Source organism: Musca domestica, unplaced genomic scaffold (genome assembly GCF_030504385.1).
Source record: "Musca domestica strain aabys unplaced genomic scaffold, Musca_domestica.polishedcontigs.V.1.1 78, whole genome shotgun sequence".
NCBI lineage: Eukaryota > Metazoa > Arthropoda > Insecta > Diptera > Muscidae > Musca > Musca domestica.
In genome coordinates this window covers 2089460-2113860 of record NW_026712403.1, presented here as the reverse complement: position 1 = coordinate 2113860, position 24401 = coordinate 2089460, and the positions used below count along the sequence as shown (strand labels likewise).

At 34.6% G+C, this 24401-nt stretch overlaps 4 protein-coding genes and 2 long non-coding RNA genes across 6 annotated transcripts; 3 read left to right on the top strand and 3 right to left on the bottom strand.

Annotated features, from left to right (window-relative positions):
• Positions 1–427: 427 nt before the first annotated feature.
• Positions 428–2165, bottom strand: LOC131806491 (uncharacterized). The gene is made up of 2 exons (XM_059130623.1): positions 570–2165; positions 428–510 (listed from the first exon to the last, which is right to left on the bottom strand). Exons 1-2 carry the CDS (start codon positions 2080–2082, stop codon positions 494–496), a joined length of 1530 nt encoding a protein of 509 aa, XP_058986606.1. The 5' UTR covers positions 2083–2165; the 3' UTR covers positions 428–493.
• LOC105262239 (uncharacterized) lies at positions 493–4190 on the top strand. The gene is made up of 5 exons (XR_009344055.1): positions 493–513; positions 573–633; positions 691–829; positions 3854–3975; positions 4040–4190. It is a non-coding gene; the product is annotated as an uncharacterized LOC105262239 (long non-coding RNA).
• Positions 4191–7744: 3554 nt separating this feature from the next.
• On the top strand, positions 7745–10784 carry LOC105261736 (general vesicular transport factor p115). Its single transcript, XM_011293656.3, has one exon. It carries the CDS (start codon positions 7871–7873, stop codon positions 10475–10477), a length of 2607 nt encoding a protein of 868 aa, XP_011291958.2. The 5' UTR covers positions 7745–7870; the 3' UTR covers positions 10478–10784.
• Positions 10785–13740: 2956 nt separating this feature from the next.
• On the bottom strand, positions 13741–15047 carry LOC131806516 (small ribosomal subunit protein eS6-like). Its single transcript, XM_059130652.1, has 3 exons — positions 14933–15047; positions 14472–14676; positions 13741–14408 (listed from the first exon to the last, which is right to left on the bottom strand). Exons 1-3 carry the CDS (start codon positions 14936–14938, stop codon positions 13873–13875), a joined length of 747 nt encoding a protein of 248 aa, XP_058986635.1. The 5' UTR covers positions 14939–15047; the 3' UTR covers positions 13741–13872.
• A 2002-nt stretch (positions 15048–17049) lies between these two features.
• LOC131806496 (uncharacterized) lies at positions 17050–17969 on the bottom strand. The gene is made up of 3 exons (XR_009344059.1): positions 17832–17969; positions 17622–17744; positions 17050–17555 (listed from the first exon to the last, which is right to left on the bottom strand). It is a non-coding gene; the product is annotated as an uncharacterized LOC131806496 (long non-coding RNA).
• Positions 17970–19341: 1372 nt separating this feature from the next.
• On the top strand, positions 19342–22798 carry LOC131806517 (bystin-like). Its single transcript, XM_059130653.1, has 6 exons — positions 19342–19576; positions 19652–19769; positions 19843–20245; positions 20370–20762; positions 20825–20944; positions 22506–22798. The coding sequence occupies exons 1-6, from the start codon at positions 19448–19450 to the stop codon at positions 22657–22659; spliced, it is 1317 nt and encodes a 438-aa protein (XP_058986636.1). The 5' UTR covers positions 19342–19447; the 3' UTR covers positions 22660–22798.
• Positions 22799–24401: the final 1603 nt, after the last annotated feature.

Below are 24401 nucleotides of genomic sequence, written 5' to 3'. Positions count from 1 at the left end.
TTTTCATTAAAAACAGGAGGAAAATTTCTTTAATGGTCGGTTCTATTGAATATGTATCCATAGCATGTCATCCGATACGAACAGCCGATTTACATGTCATTATTATTATTATTAAATATACTTTGACAGACATTATGATCTCAATTGTAGTTTTAGTGCGACTTTAACGACATCATGGATTCCAAATACTGTTTTGAAACCAAGTGCCATGTGTCGAGGCGACTACCTTCCTCCTTTTTTTTTTTTTTTTTTTTTTTTTGGACTCGATAGTTGATTTCTCCGTCAAGAAGTAGTTGGTACCCGATACCCGAAGTATTCATGTACCAGTTGCTAAGTTATCGGTTATCGATTGTTAGTTCCTTTTATCGCTGGTAAGTCCGAGAAAATCGTGAAAAAATTGTAATTTAACCGCTCACTGTTGTATTTAGGACATACAAAGATTTGCTGATTGTCGGTGTTTGGCATATTGCAGATTTCGCATATGTTGGAATTTTCAGCCTTTATTAAAAACTGGTAATTTTTGCCATACGTGTGTCCTGTGAAAAGTCGATTAATGAGTTTTATGTTACCAGGAGTGAGGTTAGTGCCAGTAAACCAGTGACGAGTTGGCAGTTCAGGAAAAAATTGGGAGAAGTATGTGCCTTTTCTTGTGCTGATATTTTTGTAATTTTCGTTCCATTCTCTCCATAGGTGTTGATAAACTAATGAATAGCCATCCTTTATGGCCAGCTTAGTGGTTATGGATGCCCCGACTTGAGCTGCGCATTTTGCAAAGAAGTCTGCCCTTTCATTAGCAGGAATACCAATATGTGAAGGAGTCCAAATAAAGGTGAGTATAGATATTTTACTATTGTTGACTTTTTTGATAATATCATTGGCTAGGTAGTTTTGTACCGAATTGTTTTTGAGAATTTGACACGCATTCTTGCTGTCAGTTAGAATGGTTGCCTTATTGACTTTGTCTTCAATCATTATATCAATCGCTTTGTTTATTGCATGTAATTCACCCATCAGCGATGACATTTTTCTTGATATTTTAAACAGAAAATTTTCGTCCTTGGTGATATTGCACACTGCACATCCGGTCTCATTAATAGAAACAGAAGCGTCTGTTGCCCAAATGGAATGACCTGTGCTTATTAGTTTTTGAAGTTTTTCCTGCAAAATTGCTCTAAAGTATTCATTGGGTTGTGCATTTTTGGAAGAATTGAATAAATTCATAAAAAAGGTGATATTTTTCCTGGGATATTCTGCTTTGTTGACCACAATTTCATCAAAAATATGTTTAAACTTGCTGTAAATTAGTCCCAAGCTCGTTTTGTTTGTGGAGTTTCTGGTTATACTGTTGTACAGTTGAGGATTGTGACATTTAAATTTTATTAATTCTTTTGCAGTTAAGTATTGACTTCGTTGCTCGGGTGGCAACATAAGTGCTAAGGCATAAATTGTGTGTGTAGGAGTAGATGGTGTTAGGCCAAGATTCCTTCTTAATAATTGATTTTGAAAGGTGGTGAGTTTCTTATTTAGATATACAGGCATATGGGCCATTGATGAAATGCAATATTCAGTTTTAGAAAAAACTAGTGATTTTGCTAGATTAATTGAAATATTTGGGAGCAGGCCGTGTTTGTTGTTGTTGATCATTTTTAGTGCGTTAATTGACGTTGTACAGGAGGAAATTACTTCGTCATAATGCTCTTTCAGAGATAAACTGTTTTTAATGTGCCTTCCCAGAAATTTTATGCTGTTAACTGGAGTGATTTGTGTGCCTTTTAGTCTGATGTATGGAACTTTTTTTGGACCTTTGGCTACGTACATGACGGCTGTTTTCTCAGCATTGTATTTTAGATTAAGTCGTGAGAGTAAGTTGTGAAACTCGATGGCTTTTTGTTGTAGATTTAAATTTGCCGAATCAAAGTCTTTGTGAGCAGATAACAAAATAAAGTCATCCGCAAATTGAAAAAGATAAGTGTTGATGTTGGAAATTCCGTGTAAGCCCAAAGTGTATATGTTGAAAAGAAGAGGACTTAAACAACTGCCTTGGGGTAGTCCATTGTATATTTCGAGTGAATCATCTCCCATTACGAGTATTCGACGACTTAGAAAGCTGATTATCCAATCTGTAACTTCGGTTGAGCATTCGATCTCCTGCAGAATTTTGTGGAGTATTTCTATTTTGACGCAATCATAGGCTTTTTCAACATCCAAAGAAAGAATAATTACTTTTTCACCCATATTTTTGTGATGATTAATAGTGTGCAAAATGTTGTTGATACACATAGATGAGGACATGTGTTTTCTATATGCGTAAGTTGTGTGAGGCAGTATATTATTATCATCAATGAATTTTTGCAGACGTTCTTTAATTATCAGATTAATTATTTTTAGAGGAACTGAGATGAGAGCTATTGGTCTATAGTTAGTAAAAATATCCAGATTTTTTCCTTTCTTTGGTATTGGTACAATTTTAATTTTTCTCCAGTCTTCTCTTATTTTACATGTTTTCCATAACAGGTTTATTGCTTTAAAAAAGGAAGCTTTCGCAGAGTCTGATAAATGATTTATCATATTATAAGAAATACCATCCAAACCAGCAGCGGAGGGCTTCTTTTTATTTTTAAGGACTAGGAGAAATTCATCGATTATTAGATCTGTACGATTTGTTTCAGAAGATAAAGCAAATTTAATTGGAAGATTCTCAGAGACTTGTTCTCTGAGGTGAGATAGAAAACGCTTGTTGTTGTCAGAAGACCATTTGCTTTTGCTTTGAGATGATAGAAAATTTTTGCAGCCACGAACAAACTGAAAAAGTGATTTAGAACTGGGTTCTTTGTTTAAATTTTGTACTTTTTCCTTGAAGGAGTGTTTTTTGGCATATTGCACAGCGTTTTTAAAATTTTTGATCATTTTTAATAAATTTCTAGCATTGATCTCATTGTTATGCAGATCGTAAGTCTTTTGGGCTGCTAATTGAAGACGGTATTGTTTCTCTACATATGGGTCCCACCAAATTTTTGGTGTTTTTTGGTTTTCCTTTAAAGTGTAGGTAGAATTTTTAATTTCAGCTGTTATTTTTGATTGGATTTCATCGAAGTTGTCATTAAGAGACAGTTTCCCCAGGTTTCGTAATAATTGTTTTTTTGCTAAAAAAGTTTGCCCTTTATTTTTGATATTGTTGAAAGTTAGTGTTATTGGGAAATGATGGCTTCCTCCAATCATAGCGTTGAAAATTTTCCATTGTATTTGAAAGTTGGAATTGGAAAATGAAAGATCCAAAACAGAACCGTTCAAATCCGTAATATTTTTTTTAAACGTATATCCTCCATCGTTTAAGCATCGAAAATTCGTAGCATCAAAGATTTCCTTTATAGTCTTTCCACGTTGTGAGACATATATATCTCCATAAGCAGAATGTCTGGCATTAAAGTCTCCGCATATGAGAGTATTTGGGCGATTTTCTACCAGGGATATTAATTTCACTAGTTCATTTTTAATTGTAGCACATTTGACAGAATGTGGAAGGTAAACAGACACTAATGTTAAATTGTTTGTTAGGTTGGTAGTTTGACAAATTAAAATGTCGAGAGGAGTTTCAAAAGGAATCTTTTTATATTGGATATTGTTTTTAAATAGTATAGCTACTCCGCCGTAGTTATCACTTCTTTTTTTGGACATTATTTTATAATTTTGAAAAGTTGATAAATTTTTGTTTTCATCGATATTAAATATTTCACTTAAGAAACATATGTCTATATTTAGCTTTCTTAGGTGAAATTCAAGGAAGTTTTTGTTTTTTGTTAAACTTTGTACGTTGTATTGTAGTAGATTCATATTTATTTATTAAAAATTGCAGGTTATGAGTCGTCTGTGGGGACTGTGATTCTGGTTCCTGTTAATAAACTGCTTGCTGCTAATGGGATCAGTGACTGCTGGAAACTTTTTAATACATTTAATCCTTCTGTGCTGTTAAGAGATGTGAGTATTTTTGACATATCTTTTGCAAAAAGATTAAGAGTTTTTTCCAATTCTGTAACTTTAGAGAAACTATCTTGGTTGAAGGTGGGCTTGGAAGGCGATATTTGGATTGGATCGGCAATGGCATGACGTATTTGAATTCTGGGTGAAGCAACTTGGCTATATTTTGTTTTTGTAACTCTTTTGTTTATTTCTTCATAAACACTTCTTTTTGGTGCACTGTTTTTTATTAGAGGGGGGAATGCATTATTGTATTTTTCTTCTGAAAGTATTTGGAAGCGATTTTGTGTTTCAGGGTACTTCTGAACAACTTCCTTTCTTGACAGATTGGAGAGGGCCATGATACTCCTTATATTTTTTTCCGATTTCCATTTTGGGCATTTGTTGGAATCTGTAGCGAAATGATCAATACTGCTGCATAGGATGCAACGCGGGGAGCTGCATATATCTTTGCATGTAGTACTTGATCGACAATCTTGACATTTTTGTTCCTTTGGACAGTTGTTGGGACAAATCATTGTTTTACCACAATTTAAACATTTTTTCATTGACCTGCAACGAATAGCTATGTGTCCTAGACGTCCACAGTTCAAGCAGAGACGTACTAGTGGCACATACAGTTCCGGGGTTATTTTGGTTCCACACATGAATATTTCGGTAGGTACACCATCGTATATGACACCGATTTTGATAGTTTCGGTGTATTCCAAAGTATTATTTTCATTTTTCCTTGTGAAACGATAAACAGAGACAACATCCATGTCGTTATTAGCTTCTATTTGTTGCTTAATGGTAATGGCTGAGATACTTTTTGGTACATTCTTAATGATGTAAAAGCGCTGAACAAATCTTTCAGGAATGAATGCTTTTAGGCCTATTTGCTTTAAGTTCTTATTTTGCGCAAAATTGTTCGCTGAGTTAGCATTATTAAAAGTTAATCTAAAAGTGTTATATCCAATGTTTTTGCAGGCATAATCCGTAATATTGATTTTTTGGAATTTGGCATAAAGGTGCAATTCGCAATTTTTCCTCCTAGTGCTTATTGGAGTTTCTGAAGAAACTAGAACAAAAAAAGGGCCAGGATGATACGCTGGATACAAAATGGATTCTTTGTTTAGAGAATTGTAGTTGTATTCATCTTCATTTTCATTGTTAGTAGGTAGTTGTGCGTTTGCATTGGTGTTAACAGTCTTAACTGGAGATCCATAATTGTTTTTAAATGTTTTTGTTTCTTTGGCGATACTGCTGGCTTTTCTTTTGTTTTGCTCCCCCGGTGGAGGAGGTGGCGGAGGAGGAGGTTCCCCTACTCCCCCCATTTTAAATTCTTTAAAATTATATTTTTAATTTAATGATGGAGTAAAACACTTGTTTTAAATTAAAAACAAAAACCGAGAGAAAAAAAATTTTTTTGTAAGTGTGTGTGTGTGTTTGCAGGTTATGGTTTGTTGTTGTTGATGTTAAAAATGAAAGGTAAGCGACCAGCGCGAGAAAGTAGTCTAATGTCAACAAAAGTTGAAGAGCGACCTTTTTCTTTTTCTACCATGTCTGTCAAACTACGATAACCGATTTTCCCTTTATGAATGATATCGGAGAAAATTTTTAATTCAATCACAATAATTGCATTTTGACATAAGTTTGGTAGTCAGAAGGCTTGGAAGGGGAACCGTATACTGCAGTGAATGAAATCAATGTACGACACAGCCAAACAAAGCTACTTCTACTTCTTTTAGTGCCCCATGTCCCATGATATGGGATGACATGGTACAATGACCACAATGGTCCATATTTGTATTTGTTTTGAATAAACAGCAGATGCATATTTTCATATTTTGCGGTAAAATATGTCAGGGACCATTTGTTATCTATCTTTTGTTCCTTGATTGACACAGTTATCTTGGAAGGAGGCTAGGCCATGCTATCATGTGTTAAACTGGAGGCGAAGCAGTGCTTCGTTAATCAAATTCAATCATGACGATAAGCGTTCCTTGGGTTCTTACTAAGCTTTGCGTTGTATTTTATTTTCAAAGGAATGCCACCTCCAAAACGTTGCTGCATACCAGTGTGCGATAATTAAAAAAATGGCAACAGCAAACACATTTTCCATGCTGTAAAAAATGGATGGAAACCAATGTTGAAAAATCTTTATGGAATAAGCTGTAATGGTGGCTCGAAAATCTGCGAAAAACATTTTGAGGCAAGCATGTATGCCAATATGATGACTGGATCCAAGCAGCAGTACCTAGTCTGCAGTTGCCACCTCCACTTGCCTTCAATACAGTAGATGTTGAGACGACAGCTATGACCATCAATGAATGTAAGTAGAGTAGTTCTTTGATTATGAAATCGAGAATATTAATAATAAAATATACTATATACTAAATTTGTTGAGCAATATCGTGGCTCGAATGTTGCGATTATTCCTTTCTCTCCAAACGCCGAAGACGCGTACGCGTTGTATATACGACATTCCCCACATGCTTAATTCCTTAGTTAATAACTTTTTTGAACATTGTCTATATATAAAAAATATGCTGGGGAAAAAACAGGACGTCGCATCTCCTGATTTTTTGTTACATATTTTCAATTTAGATTCCGAATTAAATTATAACGATAAATACAGTCCACAATTGCGAAAAACCACTTTATGTCCCAGTTATTACAAGTCATATAACTTCGAGCACGATCCTATGGAGAGAATTGCGGCACTTTTTAACCAAAATGTGGTTCATGCTCTCAATATAGTTGATTTTTCCGATTTTTCCGAAGATAGACAATCGAGTCTAGAGGCAACGAAAAAATTTATATCTGGGATGGTTCCAATTGTGAGACTTTGCTTTGAAAGAATTGAACAGTTTGAACTAATTTCAATAGTTAATAAAGCCATTGATTTCTTACAACATGTGGAATGCGGTAACATTCCACAAATGCTCCAATTTAGTTTATTAACATTGTCTTCTCTGTTTATGGAGTATCCAAATTTAATAGTTAAAAATTGTATGAATGAATCCCTCGAAAGTGATTTCATTGAGATTAGAAAACGTTGTGGGAGAAGACCTACCTTTGTAGAACTAATTAATGTTAAGGCAAGATCCGATTATGTTATCACACTAACCGGATCTCTTGATCGTGCATTATTTTGGTCTGAGAAATGTTTTAAATCACAACCTTTTAATACCAATCGAAATTAATAGAAATTTATTTATGCTTTTTTTTCAATTTCATTTGCCCACTGAATAATGTCTACTATACAACGCTGTATTTCTGCAGTTCTAATAGTGTCTGCTTTGTTTTTTTTTCAATATCTTCTTTTGTTCTGTTTGTTGTTGATTTTTTTGATTTTTAATTGTTGAATTGTAGTTAGTGTAGTTTATTTTACTTATTTTTTTGAATTGAAATCCTTTCCTTTCCCTTGTTGAATTGGATTTGTAGTGTTTGAATTTGAATTGTATTGTAGTGTTTGTTTTTTGTTTTGTATATACATTTTATACATATTTCTCCATATACAATTTCTTCTTTATTAACTATCATATTTTTAGTTTTAGATGGGGGTTTTATGGGAAAGTGATGCGATTACATAGCCTCTCCTTTCCAACTGTCAACCTCGCCCACACATGGTGACCCCTGTTATCGCAAGAAAGGCACTGGCGATTATGGATTTATCGACAGATAGCTTGGCCTAAGTATACCCCTTCCAAGACAGCTGATTATACATTATTGTGATTGGAATGACAGATGAGATGACAAGATGGCTGCACGTCATTTACAAACATTAAATCAATCTGCCGTGGCACTTTTTGTATTTTTTTGTTTTTGCTTGTAATTTTGAAAACAACACATATTCGAAACTAGTCTACTGTATAGAACAATTTAGAACGAACGAATAATCCGTCGCTTAATGGATTTCCTAAAGAGTGGATTCAAAACTGTGCTTGGTGCCACAGAACCAGGTCAACCGCCGAGTGCTGCAGAAACAGTTGAAAAACTAGTCGACAGAGCATCTTCATCCACACTTTTGGAAGATCGACGAGATGCTTGTCGTGCCCTTAAGGCTCTTTCGAGAAAATATCGCATTGAAGTTGGTGCTCAGGGCATGCCCGCTCTGATACAAGTTCTTCAAAATGACTGCCAAGACTGTGAAATTATCTCTTATGCCTTGGACACTTTGTGCAATATTGTGGCAACAGAAGAATTTGATGAAGAGGCCGACAATCCCACAGTCTCGGTTAATGTGGGAGAACAATTTACGGAAATGTTCATAAAAAATCCAGAACATGTTTCCTGTGTTATGAACTATTTAGAGGAGTATGACTTTCGAGTACGCCGGGCAGCCATACAATTGCTGACCACACTGATACAGAATAAAACTCGTGATTTACAAGAGCATATATTGGTAAGTCCAATGGGTGTATCAAAACTTATGGACCTATTGTCTGATAGCCGTGAGGTTATACGTAACGATGCCCTCTTGCTGTTGATACAATTGACCAAAGGGAATTCCAATATTCAGAAAATTGTGGCTTTCGAAAATGCATTCGATAAGATTTTCGATATCATACGAGACGAAGGCTGTGCCGATGGTGGCATTGTGGTGGAAGACTGTTTGATATTGCTGTTGAATCTCCTGAAGAACAATTCCAGTAATCAACAATTCTTCAAGGAAGGTTCTTATATACAGCGGTTGGCTCCAATGTTCGAGTTGTCTGGCAGGGAAGGAGAAGAACAAGGATGGGCTCCCCAAAAAATGTCAAATGTTCATTGCATGTTGCAGGTGGTGAGGTCATTGGTCACGCCCAGTAATCAGCAACAGGTAGTGTCATCATGCCAAAAAGCCATGAAACAGTCTAAACTTTTGGAGGCCCTTTGTGAGATACTAATGGGCAGTGGTGTGCCAGCCGATATATTGACAGAAACAATTAATGCCGTGGCGGAAGTTGCACGAGGCGATCCTGACAATCAGGAATTATTGAGCAAAGTAATGGCCCCAAGTACACCTCCTAGGCCGGTGATTGTTGTACTGCTTATGTCAATGATTAATGAGAAGCAAATGTTGGCATTACGTTGCTCTGTACTCTACTCATTCCAATGTTATTTATACCGCAATCCTGCAGGTCAACAGGCAGTAGTCTCAACATTATTACCATCATCAGCTGCCGATGTGTCGAACCTTTCCACTGGTCAATTGCTGTGTACAGGACTATTTTCCACGGATTCATTGGCCAATTGGTTTTCGGCGGTGGCCCTAATGCATACCTTGGTGGATAATACCAGTCAAAAGGAAGAATTGCTGCGAGTGCTGCTGGCCACATCTGCTGGAGGACATAAGCCCATAACACTACTGGAACAGTGTACCAATCTATTGCAACAGGAATCGTATAAACTTCAAAGTAAAGTTGGTCTGCTCATGCTGTTGAGCATGTGGGTGGCTCATTGTCCAACCGCGGTAAAAACTTTGCTCCAGACCCAGGGCACCATGGGTTATTTGACGGCACAAATTAGTGGCAACGAACATGATGAAAATGAATATTTGGTGCAAGGTCTATGCGCTTTTCTAATGGGTCTTTGCATACAATTCAATGACAATTCCTTAGCTGGACAAAAACGTGATGACATATGTCAGCTAATTATCAAACGTATTGGCCAGGAAAATTTCTGCAATAAACTTAACGAAGTCTCGAGGCATGAGGCTTATAGTCGAGCCTGTAAACAACCACAAATAAGGGCAAAGTCGGCCATTGAACTTTTGCTGGACTATGAATATTGTAAGCTATTCAAGGGCTTGGAAGCTTTGGTAGTCAAAATGGTAACGGGTTTTGATGTGAATGGCATTGAGTTGACAGAACTAACCCTTAGCTCGGAAGCTTCTGCTTTGGTGGCCCAATATAAAGGCATTATACGTGGTTTGGACACTCAAATAACGACACTACAAGAAACCGTCAAACAATTGGAATCTAAAAACACCGAACAAGAGAAAAAGTTAACAGAGCTACAATCATTAAATCATCAGCTCACCGACCAAAATACATTGCTGAAGGCCCAGTTAGGAGCCCGAAAAAATAATGACTCCACCTCGACCAATTCTTCAACTCCCAACAATGACAATAATTCCTCACCCACCAACCATGCCACGTTGGAAGCCTTAAATGCAGCCCAGTTTCAAACAAATCTTTATTATACAGAAAATTTGCGCTTGCAACAGGAATTGGAAAACTTACGCAAACGTTTGCAAGAAACAACGGCCACGGCAAATACTGCAAACGAAAACTATAGAAAACTGCAAAAAGATCAAGAAGATCTTTTGGAGTTACTAACCGATCAAGAAAACAAAATTCAACGCTACGAACAGCAAATGCGGGCAGCCGGTCTACCCGTTGAAGACGAGGAAGAGGCCGAGAATGAAGACAACAGTAATAGCGATGAAAATATAATTTCAAATCCTTCAAGTTCTCTAACAAATTCCATAGAAAATTCAAGTCCCCAACATGCAATAACGCAAAATATTTAAAAGCGTTTGCCATGATCAACGTTGTATATCCTTAAAGGAATCTGGTTCTAAAAGAAAACTTTAGTCGTTTGCCTCGCTCCTTAAATGGTTAGTGTGGGGGGCATAACACAAAAGTTTGTTTGTAGCTAACATTGCCAATTTCGTTTTTATTCCAAATACACACACACATATAATGAGTTCATAATCCATGTTAATGACAAACTATTAAAATTATTCTTTAATTTAAGATACCTGTATGTTAAAATAATGTTATAACTGATTTGTATTTAATTTCTACAAAATATATATGTTTTGCGTAAAAAAGGAACGAGAATGTTTTTTTTTTTTAATGGATGTAGGTTTTGCTTCGTGACGGTGGGGCTTTTGTATTTTGTATTAGAACATAGAAATAAATATACACCTACACTGAGTGGTAAATGTAAAATTCCTTTTGTTAGTAAAACTTTTCTTTGAAATTAGCATTTCACTGAGTACATTTTATGTTTTCTCTGGTTTCAGTGAATAACATTTTTAAAGTCAAATATTTTTTGTTACACAAAAAATTATCGGTTGCGCTATTCCGTAAATTTAATATTCTTGTTTATTATTAGGAAAAAATTTTTGACTGTATTTTTTTTTTTTTTGTAAATTTTAATCGTGGCTTTTTTATTGTACGGTGTGCTTTATTTATACCCATTGTTTTTGTGCATTTGTTTGTAACGTGCAGAGGGAAACGACATAGACACATAGTTCCTTTTGAGGTTTCTTAATAGAATAACATTATGAGTCGATTTATGTATGTCTGTCGGTCAGTCCATGTATTTGTTTAAACAAAGTACACGTCACATTTATTGTCTGATTGAGATGAACAACAACAACAAATTATTTCTTTGCCCCAAGGAATTGGGCCATACATCTTCTGAATTTAATTTTATTGTGCGGCATGTGTGTAATATTTTTCCAAATAGGGTAGATATCGGCACATCCGATTCGCCCCAAAAGCAAGTACTTTAAATTTGGTGAGATTTGGTTCAGATATAGCTATAGCTGTCTAACTAAACATAAGAAACATATATCTGTATGTTTAGTTAGACACCTTCGTAATATGGCACCAGATATCACATACATATCAAAAATACCTCTGAGATAGTTTCAGATTTGAATATAGATCCTATATACATCTTCATCCGATTTCACGGTTAACTATTTTAATATAATTTAATATAAAAACTATATTAGAAATGTTATTTGGTACCAGAGGTACAAATGCCTACGTTAAATTTTTGTGGAGATCGATTCAGAGTTGGATATATCTCCCATGTATTAGTCCCTTTGATTCCATATTATAACTGCTCTAAAGTATGATCTACCTCAAATTCTCAATAGAAAAAGTAAAAAGTAACAATCCGTTTTGCCGACATATGTATACCCTCACCCATTGTTCGATTACTTAAATTTACTTTGACTTCTCTTATGATTAATCAAATTGCCTCTATGGGGTAGGTTCCGAATATTACGACGTGTCAGGTTTGGACTATATTTGTTACTTCCTTCACTTTATATGAGATATGTGATCATTTTTAGAAAATTTTGAAATTTGAAGTATTCCATTATTATGTCTCATCTAATACAAATAAAAATATTGAAATGGGCAAAATTACAAGAAAATCGAACTTTTATATCCAATTTTATGCGAAATCATAAATTTCACATTCATCTCAGGATTCAAGGTTGAGAGAAATGTTTAGATATATCAAGTTGTAAATAATCGCTGACTTGTTTCGCAAGTTATGACAGACAAAAGTATTGAAAATAGTGACCCTTTGTGGGTGAGATACCAGAAGAAGTTCGCAGATATATATCATCTACACAGCAGATCTTGTGTTAGCAAAAATGTTTGTATGTGTGAAATTTGAAGAGAGTTGAATGCTTATTTCGCTTTCTTGGGCGTTTTGTTTTTCAAATCTTGAACCCTATGTGGGGAGGAAACACATGAAATGGTCCGACCTCTACCATAGCTTTACAACAGATCTTGTGTTGATGGAAATATTAAAATCTACCGAATCTGAATGTAATCGGATGTTATTTTTTTGGGTTTTATGAGCTTCTTGGTTATTCAAAGCTTTGACTCTTTGTGGGGGGAGGTACCAGAAGGAGTAGACAAATATGTCCTATCTTCATAGTAGATCTTGTGTAAGTGGAAATAATGCAATATGTGAAATATGAAGAGAACTAGATGCTTATTTCGGATTTTATAATCATTTTGGTTAATCAAAACTTTGACCCTTTGTGTGGCAGCTACCAGAAGGAATGGCCCGAGTTCTACTATCTTCATAACAGATCGTATTTTGATAGAAATATGTTAACCCCCTGTGGAGAAGGAACCAGAAGACGTAGACCGATACATTCTTCTTCATTCATAGACCGCCCCACCCAACTTTTAAACCTTGTTTACTATTTTAAAGTTTTGTAAAGTTTATGCACTACCTCATAAACTGTCCCAAATTTTAATTTAATTTAGTTTAAGGTTTTAATTTCAAGTTAGATTTATAGATTGTAGCCAATTAACTCCTTGGGTAAAACAGAGACGAATTGGTAATGTTCATATTAATTTAATTGATTTACTTTCCGATAAAAGAACTTTGTTTTGTAAAGTTAGTAAAGTGATAGTTGCAGAACAAATTAAGGTTAGCAAAAATAAGATCCATTCTAAAAGTGACGTGTAAAATAGACTGTAGATTAGAAAAATCCGCATCGCCCCGTTTGTGCAAGTCGATTTTTTGATAGACCATCGAAATTTGCAATCAAATGCCGATTTTCAGTAGATGTTTTTTTTTTTTGCTATAACTTCTTGTTTTTTATTAAAATATTGTATATTTAAATTTACCTTTCCCGTATTATTTCGCAATAGGATGAGTTAGCGGAAGTAGTAATTCTCCTCCACAAACGTATTCCTTAAACATTTGAATCGAACTAACTGAACAAATAATTCATTTTTGTTGAATCGTTCAAATATTATTTACACAAATAGGACGTTGCCAAATTTAGTTGTTAAATGCAAAAACTATCGAAATTAAGTAACTGCCAAAACAATTCGGTAGGCTTTCCAAAATATTTACCAAATTTTGAATTCGGAAGGATATTCAAAACACACAATTAAAATGGAGACATTTAAATATTCCTCGGAATAACTTGATTTTCAAAAAGGGAATAAAAACCTGTAAACAATCTTTTGTCATCCCCTCTTCCCAATTTTTGTTTCCATCAAATCAAAACAGTATGAATCAATTTAATTATAGGTATAAGATTTCTTAAAAAACAAGTTTCCTTCCATATCTTTTTATTTTGTTTTCATTTTTCTCCTCATAAACAAATATGAGGAATGTTTACTTAAGTTAAAAAACAATATGCTTTGTTTACTTTTTGTCGCTGGAGATGGAGCTCTTGGATTCGCGCATGGAGGCGGAACGACGTCTCTTGGCTTCTTCGCGCTTGGCCTTGTTTTCCTTCTTTCTTTGGGCCAACAATTTAGCGTAATCAGCGGCAGCTTCCTTGGAAGCGACTTGACGTTTCTTCTTCAAAGCTAGACGTCTGCGTTTCCTTTGCAAGACAACGGGGGTGATGAGACGTTGGATCTTGGGGGCCTTGGAGGTGGCCTTCTTGTTGTCCTTGGCGGGAAGAGGACGACGTACGACGAAGCTACGGACATCATCTTCCTTGCTCAAGTTGTACAACTTGCGGATCTTGCTGGCTCTCTTGGGACCCAAGCGACGGGGAACAGTGGTATCGGTAAGACCAGCAATATCTTTTTCACCCTTCTTGACGATGACCAAAGCCAAGACGGACATGTTGGCATCAACGATGCAACCACGGACTGATTTACGTTTGCGTTCACCAGTACGGCGGGGACGGTAGCAGGAGTGTCCCTTCTTCAACAACAAACGAACACGACCTAAAATATAAAGGACACAATTATAAATAACTTTCTATTGTTTAGGGTTTTCATTAAATTTACCATGGCTAAGGACACCCTGTTTCATGGGGAAACCTTGCTTGTCGTTACCACCGGCAATACGGAGCATATAGCCTTTCCATTCATCACCGAGGATATCGGCTTCGACAACTTGGCCCATACGCTTCTCATAGAACACACGCAATTTGTGTTCATCGACAACTTCGAAAAGCTTTTGGCATCCCGTAGCGGGAAAAGAAACGTTGAGCTGTAACAGAATGAAGAAAAAAAAATAACATATAAGTTTACATTGCGACCTCCATACGAAATACACAAAACAACACCGCCGATAAGCGGCAGAGCAAGTCAAATTATTTCAATCAATGTTTATACGATCAATCGCACATAGAATACACACAATTCCTTCAAATTTCAATGGCCATTCACGTATTGTAGCATATTTTATGTGTATTTTGTTGATTTAGCACAAAAATTCACTTATTTTTTCAAAAAAATTTACACACCTTCATTTTTAATGTCTGATTTGGAGGAACACCAAATTGAAAGGAGTAGGCAAGATGTCAAAAAAGACAGATGATAGATGGCGGCCGGCCGTTTTTACACGACACACAAAATTTTGACATTTGTGGCCGTAATTGCATACAGGGTTGTATTGTGATGAAAAACGCTAAAATGTATTTCTAAAAAGTATCATTTTTTTATAAATTGAATTTTTTTATTATATTTATTCAATATTTTGTAACACAGAGCCTTTTTGGGCCAAAAATAGCATTGCATAGTAACATAATCAAATAGAAAATATCTTAAAAACTATGATAATACAAATATTAATTTTATAATACATTACTTTAAAATACTTTATTTTGTTGGCTCCCCAGCCGCAATTACTTTATATAGGCGAAAATTCGAAGAAACAACAAGTGAAAATGGAAAGATATTTAGTAAAGATTATAAGTGAAAAGTCAGTAGTAGTTAAATAGTTACATAACTTTAAACGAAGGCCATTATAAGAATGCGAAAAATACGCAGGTCAAGAGGTAGGAAGTTCCTGCATCTTGCAACGCGAATTACAATAGACTTCTTAAATTGAGAGTTAAAAATCCGTGGCAAAACAATCTGGGTGTTTCTTGTGGAACGGGTAAAATTATACATATTGCACAATGGCAATGGTATACCAGTTTTTATAAATTTGTAAATAAATTTGTAGAAAAATGCAACTCTGTGCTGGAGTCTTATAGTGTCAAAGAGGCCTTTAAATATGCAACAGGTGGTTTAGTTTATTTTTATTTTGGGAAAAACCCGCGAAAAAAGAATAGAATTGTACAATTCGTCACCCATTCACGTCGGAAATTTGCATTTATTTCAAATTATTGTATTTTTTATTCAAAACCATAAGCATTCCCATCTTTGCATTTTCTGAAATTTACCTTGTCAAAATTCACTGCATAGAAAGCAGGTTCCCACCTCTGATTTGTGTATGTAGAATGGATTTATAAATTCAAATTAAATTTTTTTATAAAATTTAGCAGAGGTATTTGTATGGTGTCTCTGATAGCTGGCACAAAATCGGATAATAATTGCTTTGTTCCAGTACCTGCAAGAACCTGCTGGTTTTACACATCACTTTAATATCATTAAGGGAAAATCTGTTATCCTAAAAAAAAATATTACATTCATGCAGTTCTGGAAGAGCAAATATATCTGGGCCCTATGGTTATATCTAAACCGATTTTCACCAATCTTGACACTTTCGTACAGACTCAATTCGGTTGGTTGCACAATATTTGGAAGCTATTTCGCCAAATTTGGCATATTTGCTTCTTGGCTCAATTTAGTTGCATGTACCAATCGCCAATCACTACAGGAACACAGACCTGCTATGCCCGCTTCCTGCTAGAATTATTATTCAAAATTATATGCTACATTATTTCTCATTTTTAAAATTAGTAAACTTGCGCGAAAGATGAATAAAATGCAAAAATATTTCCAAAAGATAAAATCCGTTAAAAATTCTGTTAAAATCTTAAAAATACCGAACACAGACAATTTTCTGTCTTAGGCTGTAGCATGGCAGAAGAATACAGGTAGATGCATCAACGCTTGGGAGCATTGATATGTCAAAAAATTTTAAATGTTTTTTTAAATATAAGTAGATTTTTATATGTTTTCTTATGCAAGCCATACACTATATGTGGTGTGCGCCTTAAAAAGGGGTAACCATGAAAATAATTGATAGCCAGAAGAAGAAGAAGAATGTTGTCAACCATTATTAGGGAACAGCTGTTTATTCCAATGACTTAAATGTCAATAAGGGGGAATAATTTGAAAAGAAAATGGACAAATTAAACGAGGAAAATGGCAGCCAGAATTTCCTGGCAGAAATTGTAAGGAAATTCTTTCCTTTTTATCTCATCAGCGAAGAAGATTGGATGCGTGGCTCCCAGCTCCCAGCGAAGTAAAACACCCGGCATTTTTTGGCGATAAATTCCATAAGTAAAAGGAATTACATTTATTAATTTGATGTGTTCAACAAAATAAATGAAAAGAATACAAAATCCAAACTTTTTTTTTGCTAAAAAGGCTTAAATCTTAAAACAAAATATAAATCTTAAAACAAAATATAAAATTTAAAAAGCTAAAATGTGAACATTTAAGAACTAAACCTGAAAGTATTCTTAATAGTTATACAAAAACTAAATAAACATCTTAAAGTTTGGCAAAATTTTAAACAAAAAGGAAAGACTTGAAACTGAATTAAGTTTAAACAAAACAAAACTGAATTAAGTTTAAACAAAATGAAAATGAATTAAAGTTTAAACAAAACAAAACTGAATTAAGTTTAAACAAAATGAAAATGAATTAAAATTAAAACAAAACGAAACTGAATTAAGCTTGAAACAAAACTTAATAAATACAAAGAAAATTAAGAAAAATCTTAAAAATTAAGTCCTGGCAGAATTTTTGGAGTAAAGAGCCACACCATCGCCCATCCAATCCATCGAGGGAGGCGCAGATTTTCCGTCACTGCTATACCAGCGTGACTTGGTATCTTCCCTATAGACGTCACTATAAACTCCGGACAGACAGACGGACGACGAGGCGACATAATTAGATTCCGCGGTTTTCCTGAAAAGAAAAGTACAATTTTTAAATAAAAAGGGGTAAACAAAAGAAGTTTAATTTAAGATTTACTCGCCTGGTGTTGCAGTGCAGGATCCCTCGTTGAATTGAGCTCATTTCGAGGTTAGGTATCCACTTTTTTTTCTCGTCGATTGTTTTTGTGGTGTCGACATACTGCCTTTTGTTTGTCCTGGCCTGGAATTGGAAAATAAATTATCATTTTTTTAATCTTGAACCGGGAATGTAGTTATAAAGCTAAACTTCATACTATTACGTACTTACTCTTTGGGAAGAACCTTGTCCATTAGCTGCCGTCAGTGGTCCTAACTCTTGATACCCGCCATCGAACCCTGAAAAGGAAAAAGAAAGAGAAGGAGCTTAGAGTTGGAATTAATTTTTTTTTATGGAGTTAATAATTACGTTTCCTGCTTTTTTTCATTGATTGATAGTATAAATCAATATGTAATGTACAATAGGTGTAATAAAATTGTATACTTCCAAATGAAGATGATGTCTTGGCTTAAGGCCATTAAGAAGGTGGTAGGGATGGTTTAAACGGAGGTAAGTGAAGGGTCAAATTTGGAACGTCAGGGAGTGGTGACGTCATGGCGAGAGGTGTGCTCGGTGGGAGGGCTATATCTTGGTCGGACAGCCGCCAAGAGAGCTGTTTCCGGAGGAAGGAATTGGGTTAAAGTGAGTTTAAGATTGAGTTTTTGGTAGACAAGTGTAGTTTTTTTGTATTTTTAGGCATGTTTCAGGCTTCTAATAATATTCCCCTTTTAGATATTCGTGCAAGCCCGGTATGATATTTTTTTTGTGTTCAACCGAAAAGGTCTTCAAGTGGCAAGAACCACCCCTCACCCGACGAGCCATAGCCGCGCTAAACGCCAGCATACCGGCAACGCCACTTAAAGCCAAATATTGCGATTTTTCGTCATCCTCGGAAAACGGTTGTTACATATACAACTGGTTGTACAACTTGGAGAGTTCTCAAATTGTGTGTTTTTGTCACAAACGATACAACTTAGTGTACAACTACACTTTTCGTAGAGCTTATTTGAGTTAAGATGACACCGGAAAAAAAATCATGTTCTATAATTGATTCAATAGCTTTTAATTATAATTAATTTTTGAAACCCCATTTTATAAATTGAAATTCCTTTTTATAAATACATTAAAACCACACATTTGATTGGATTTCGTATTGTTTTGATGTGCGAAACAATGGTGTTGCCTCTTCAAAAATAAAAACAAAATGAAATTGTATGCGACATGCCCACTAACGTTACAATCGGTTGGTACAACATGCCAAATATCAAAAAATTTTGATTTTTCATACAACCGAGACACAACTTCGTACAACCGGGCCACAAACGATACAATCTTGAATATAACCTCTCCCAGTTGTACAACCAGTTGTAACGTGTGTGGCTTGCATTATACGACGTCATACGGAGGTTATTATAATTCGTGTTTTTCAAAAATTTTTACAAATTTAAATAATTTTTCATTCAACATTTTCAATTACAAAATTGGTTTGACAGTTCATTGTCTCAGCAGCTGTATCGATGCGTTTACCTATATTCTTCTACCATGGGCTGCAGTATTTATTTCAACTAGTAGATTTTTGTAGTTTAGTAACAGAGCAGTAGTTAAAAGTTGAACTTTCTTGCTGTTCTGGCAGAGTGCTTCATATGTCCTTGAGAACACATCAAGCGTTTGAACATGTGTTAACATAAATTTGACAGATAACATGCTTGTTATCGATGAATACTCACCAATCGCTAATTTGTCATCACTAATATTGTTGACAACAATTGAAAACAACAACACGTGGGGAGGTTTCTGCATATTTTTCCAATTGTTCGAATAAGTTTAGAAGAAATATTCACAAAAAAATGGGTAAACCTAAAAAATCAAATGTTGCATCCGTAAGAAAGGTCCCATTGGACGAACAGATTATGGATGGCAAGGTGGCGAAGCAAAAGGATAGAAAGAAAATTAATTTCAGAGCTGAAGAATCCTCGGTATTATATTTGCACTATTTAAAACACGACGTAATTCTATAACGTATAAGTTTATTTTTTATTTACTTTATCCAGGTATTGGACAGTAAAACCAGTAAGAAAATTTTGGCTGCAGCCAAACAACAACAATTGGAATTCAATGAAGAAAACTTCCCCAGTTTGACACCAAAAAAATCGGTTAACTTTAATTTGGGTATGTTAAGGCGAAGAGAAACGTGTGTTTTGTGATATATATTTTGATTGTTTTGCTTCTTAAATATTTAAAGGTGATGACATCAACGAAGAGGATGAAAACATTGATGTCAATGAAAATGATTTCATGGATGATCTCCAAATCGACGAAGAAGATGCCAAAGCATTTGAACGTTTCCAAAATCCACAGGGTGGAAAACGCACGTTGAAGCTTTCCGAAATTATAATGGAAAAGATCCAAGAAAAACAGGCTGATATCCATACCAAACTCTCCGATGAGGGTTCTCTTAAGATTGAGGAGCTCGATCCTCGCGTTAAGGAAATGTACGAGGGTGTACGTGATGTCATGAAACGCTATCGTAGCGGTAAAGTTCCAAAAGCTTTTAAAATCATACCTAAACTTAGGAATTGGGAACAGATTTTATTTATCACAGAACCACACAACTGGAGTGCTGCTGCTATGTTCCAAGGTGCAAGGTAAGTCACAATTAAAATTGTTATATGCAATTTGAGTTATATGCAATTAGAGTTATATGCAATTCGAGTTATCTGCAATTTGAGTTATATGCAATTTGATTGACTTTTTCTAAATTCATTTTAGAATATTTTCATCGGTGTTGTCTCAAGCTATGGCCCAGCGTTTTTACAATTTAGTATTGCTGCCTAGAATTCGTGACGATTTGGCCGAATACAAAAAATTAAATATGCATTTGTATAATGCCTTGAAACGTGCCCTCTTCAAACCTGCAGCCTTTATGAAGGGTATCATTTTGCCATTGCTTGAATCGGGAGATTGTACACTGAGAGAAGCAATTATATTTGGCAGCGTTATTGCACGTAGTTCAATACCTGTTCTCCACTCGTCAGCCTGCCTGTTGAAAATCTGTGAAATGGGTTATACCGGTGCCAATTCGATATTCATTCGTTATTTCCTAGATAAACGTTATGCTCTGCCTTATCGTGTGGTAGATGCTGCTGTTTTCCATTTCTTAAGGTATGAGAGTATGCAAATACTTCTTATTAAAATATTAATTTATTTGTGTGTTTTTTTTGCAGATTTGAAAATGACAAACGTGAAATGCCTGTTCTATGGCATCAAAGTTTATTAACATTTGTTCAGCGTTATAAGAACGATATTTCATCCGAACAAAAAGAAGCTTTACTTGGATTGTTAAGGTAAGAAAAACATGAAGATACCAGTTGAGTTGCGGTTTATGTGAGGGTTGATGTTTATATTTTTATACCCTAAACCACACTGTGGTAAGGGTATTATGTCTTTGTGCATTTGTTTGTAGCATAGAGAAGCGATACTCAGTCGTCCAGGTTTTTTTATCGGCTGGTTTGTCGACAATTTAAAAACCCTAGATCGAACCCTAGGAATTCTGCCCTTTTAAAACACTTGTCAGCTTTAAGAATCGCTTCATGGATATTTTTCATCGCCCTTGCACATTTCCATAATCTTCCCCACATAGTGGTAAGGATATTGTCTTTGTGCATTTGTTTGTAACATGGAGAAGGAATCGAGGTAGACCCATGTTACCTTTGAGGATCTTTATAGAATCACTTTTTGAGTCGATTTATACATGTACGTCCGTCCGTCTGTCCATGTATTCTTGTGAACCAAATGCAATGATGGTATGTGGTACCAGATGTCAGATACCGACCAGAAATACTCCAGCCAAATTTTATCAAGATCGGTTCAGATTTGGATATAGCTCCCATATATATATTCAACCGACTTAATTGTGCACATGCAAATGGTCAATATCAGTCCAAAAGACTTGAATTTTGGTACATCCGACCGAATTCATTCTAGAAGCAAGTACATCAAATTTGGTGAAAATCGGTTCAGATATAGTTATAGCTACCATATATATGCTTCATCCGATTTGGTGTTTAAGTCTTTCACATTCGTAATATGCACTCCAAGGAATGAAATTTGGTACCAGATATCAGATACCGACCAGAAATACCCCAGTCAAATTTTATCAAGATCGGTTCAGATTTTGATATAGCTCCCTTATATATCTTCAACCGATTTTGCGTTAATTGTGCACCAAATGACCTGAATTTTGGCACATCCTACCAAATTCAGTCTAGAAGCAAGTACATTAAATTAGGAGAAAATCGGTTCAGATATAGCTATAGCTCCCATATATGAGTTCCATCCGATTTGGGTTTTAAGTCCCTTATATTCGTAATATGCTTTCTAATAATTATATTTGGTACCATATATCTTATATAGCTCAGAAATGCCTCTGCCGCACTTCATCAAGATTGGATCAGATTTGGATATAGCTTCCATATATATCTTGTACCGATTTCGCGTTAATTGTGCTCCAAACGGCCAATATCAGTCCTAATGACTTGAATTTTGGTACATCCGACCGTATTCAGTCTAGAAGCAAGTACATTAAATTTAGTGAAAATCCATTCAGAATTGGATATGCCTTCCATTCCCTCTAAAACCAAACTATAACTGCTCTAAAACCAATTGTTGATAGGTGGTATGAACTACTTGAAATAAATTCTTTTGTTTCGGTAGCTCTACTAAATATGCATATTGGTGTAGGGTATTATATAGTCGGCACGCCCGACTTTTTCTTACTGGTTATTATTTCGTTTGTATTATTCAAAAGATATTTAATTGGTATATAAACTTTCTATGTTTTGATTTGTAACAAAATAATTCTTTTTTGAAGCTTTCATTAATTTTTACGTTTTTTTATATTTTCAGAAAACAATATCATCCAAAATTAACTCCCGAAATTCGCCGAGAATTACAGGCAGCTACTTGCCGTGACGTTGAAATGATGGAAGCTGATGACAAATTGGGGGCAGAACCAGTTGAAATGTATACAGATCAAGATGTAGGCTACATGCAAGAATAAAGACTCGAGCGGAATTATTTTTAATATTTGATAGGAAATCCAAAAACATTTAAATATATTTTAATATTTACACTGGAAATAATGTAAATACAAAATCCCTGAACTAATAAAAACACACCACAACAAAACTAAAACACAATCTTGTCATTTGTATTGTAATTGGACACTTTATTTAATAATAGAATTGGTTGGGTTGTAGTTCTTCTTCTTTTTTTTGTTAATATTCGATGATATGAGCAATTTTTTGTTAATTATCTTCTTTTTTTTTGTTGGATATAAAAAGCATTTTTTTATCACAAAAATTTTGGTATAATAAAAAGGACAGGTTTAATAATTTATTTTTTTTTCAATATATATTTTTTTAAATAAAAATAATAACATCTCTCGTTTAGAAGGGCTGAAACAAACAATCTATTTTAAATGTACAAAAAATTTAGTTTAACTAAATAACAAAGTTTTAAATCTTAACCTAAACTTTTATTCATTTATCGTTTGTTTTTCCATTTCTTTTTGCTATCCTGCTTATTGTAAAAACAAACAAAATATATATATAAATACAGTTGTTGTTAAGTACATATATATATGTATAAGTCTAATCTAATTAAATACATAGTTTGTTTTTGTGTAATTTATTTTATTTACCTTAATAATTTTGTTCAGAATCAAAATAGACGTTAGTGTTCCTTATTTGAGAGGAGGGGTTTTGTTCTAGAAGAGTGGTTTGATTTGGTTGTTGCTTATTTTTATATAAAAAATTGGACATCAAATATTGAATAAATATTTTATATATGTATGTATATGCATGTAAGTATGATGAGATGGAAAGAGATACGTGTGTTAGAGTGAATAAAATGTGGGTCTTAAAAACAAAAATCAATGAAATCTTTTAAGGAAGCAAGATGTTAAATCGAATGTTCAAGTATGAAAATATATACATACATCGTTTTAAAATTGTTTTTACCGTTAACCAATAATTTAAAATGTAAAGAAATTGTAATAGTTTTTTTTATCGAATTTTTGTACCACAGCTTGAGTTGTAATTCGAGTTTAATGTTCTAAGAGGAAATAGACCCGTTTTGTAGAAAATGTTAAGGCTACTAACATTATTTGTTTTAGCCCCATTAAGCTATAACTCTTGATACTCAGCATTTTGAAGGATAATTTTGGTATTTGCCTAAATATTGAATGAAAAATTACCCTACGTAACATTATTCAATGTTGACACAAGCCCCATATAGCGAAAACGACTGATTTTAGGTATCTACAACTTTCAGTCGAAAACATTGCAATTTGCTATTTTAAATTTCGCAATAATTTCTCAATGTAGATCATATTCTGCAATTTTTTTTAAATATCACTAAATGGCTAGTGGTGGTGCAATTTAATTTTTCACTACCACTAACCCTTTAGTCTTCGTGAAATATAAAAATGCACTACCACTAAATGAATATTGATAGTGAAATTATTAGTGCAATAAAAATATAGTGCATTGTGCCTATCTCTGATTCGAATTGAGTTGATTTCAAAATGCTTATTTCAACGTATGCAAGGAAAACCAGTAAGGAAAAGTCAAAAGTCGGGCGGGCCGACTATACGATATCGTACACCACTATGCATATTTAGAAAAGCTCCCGTAACAAAATAATTTATTTGAAGTAGATCATACCTCCTATCAACGATTGGCTTTAGAGTTGTTTAGTTTGGTTTCAGAGGGAACTAATATACGAGAGGCATATCCAATT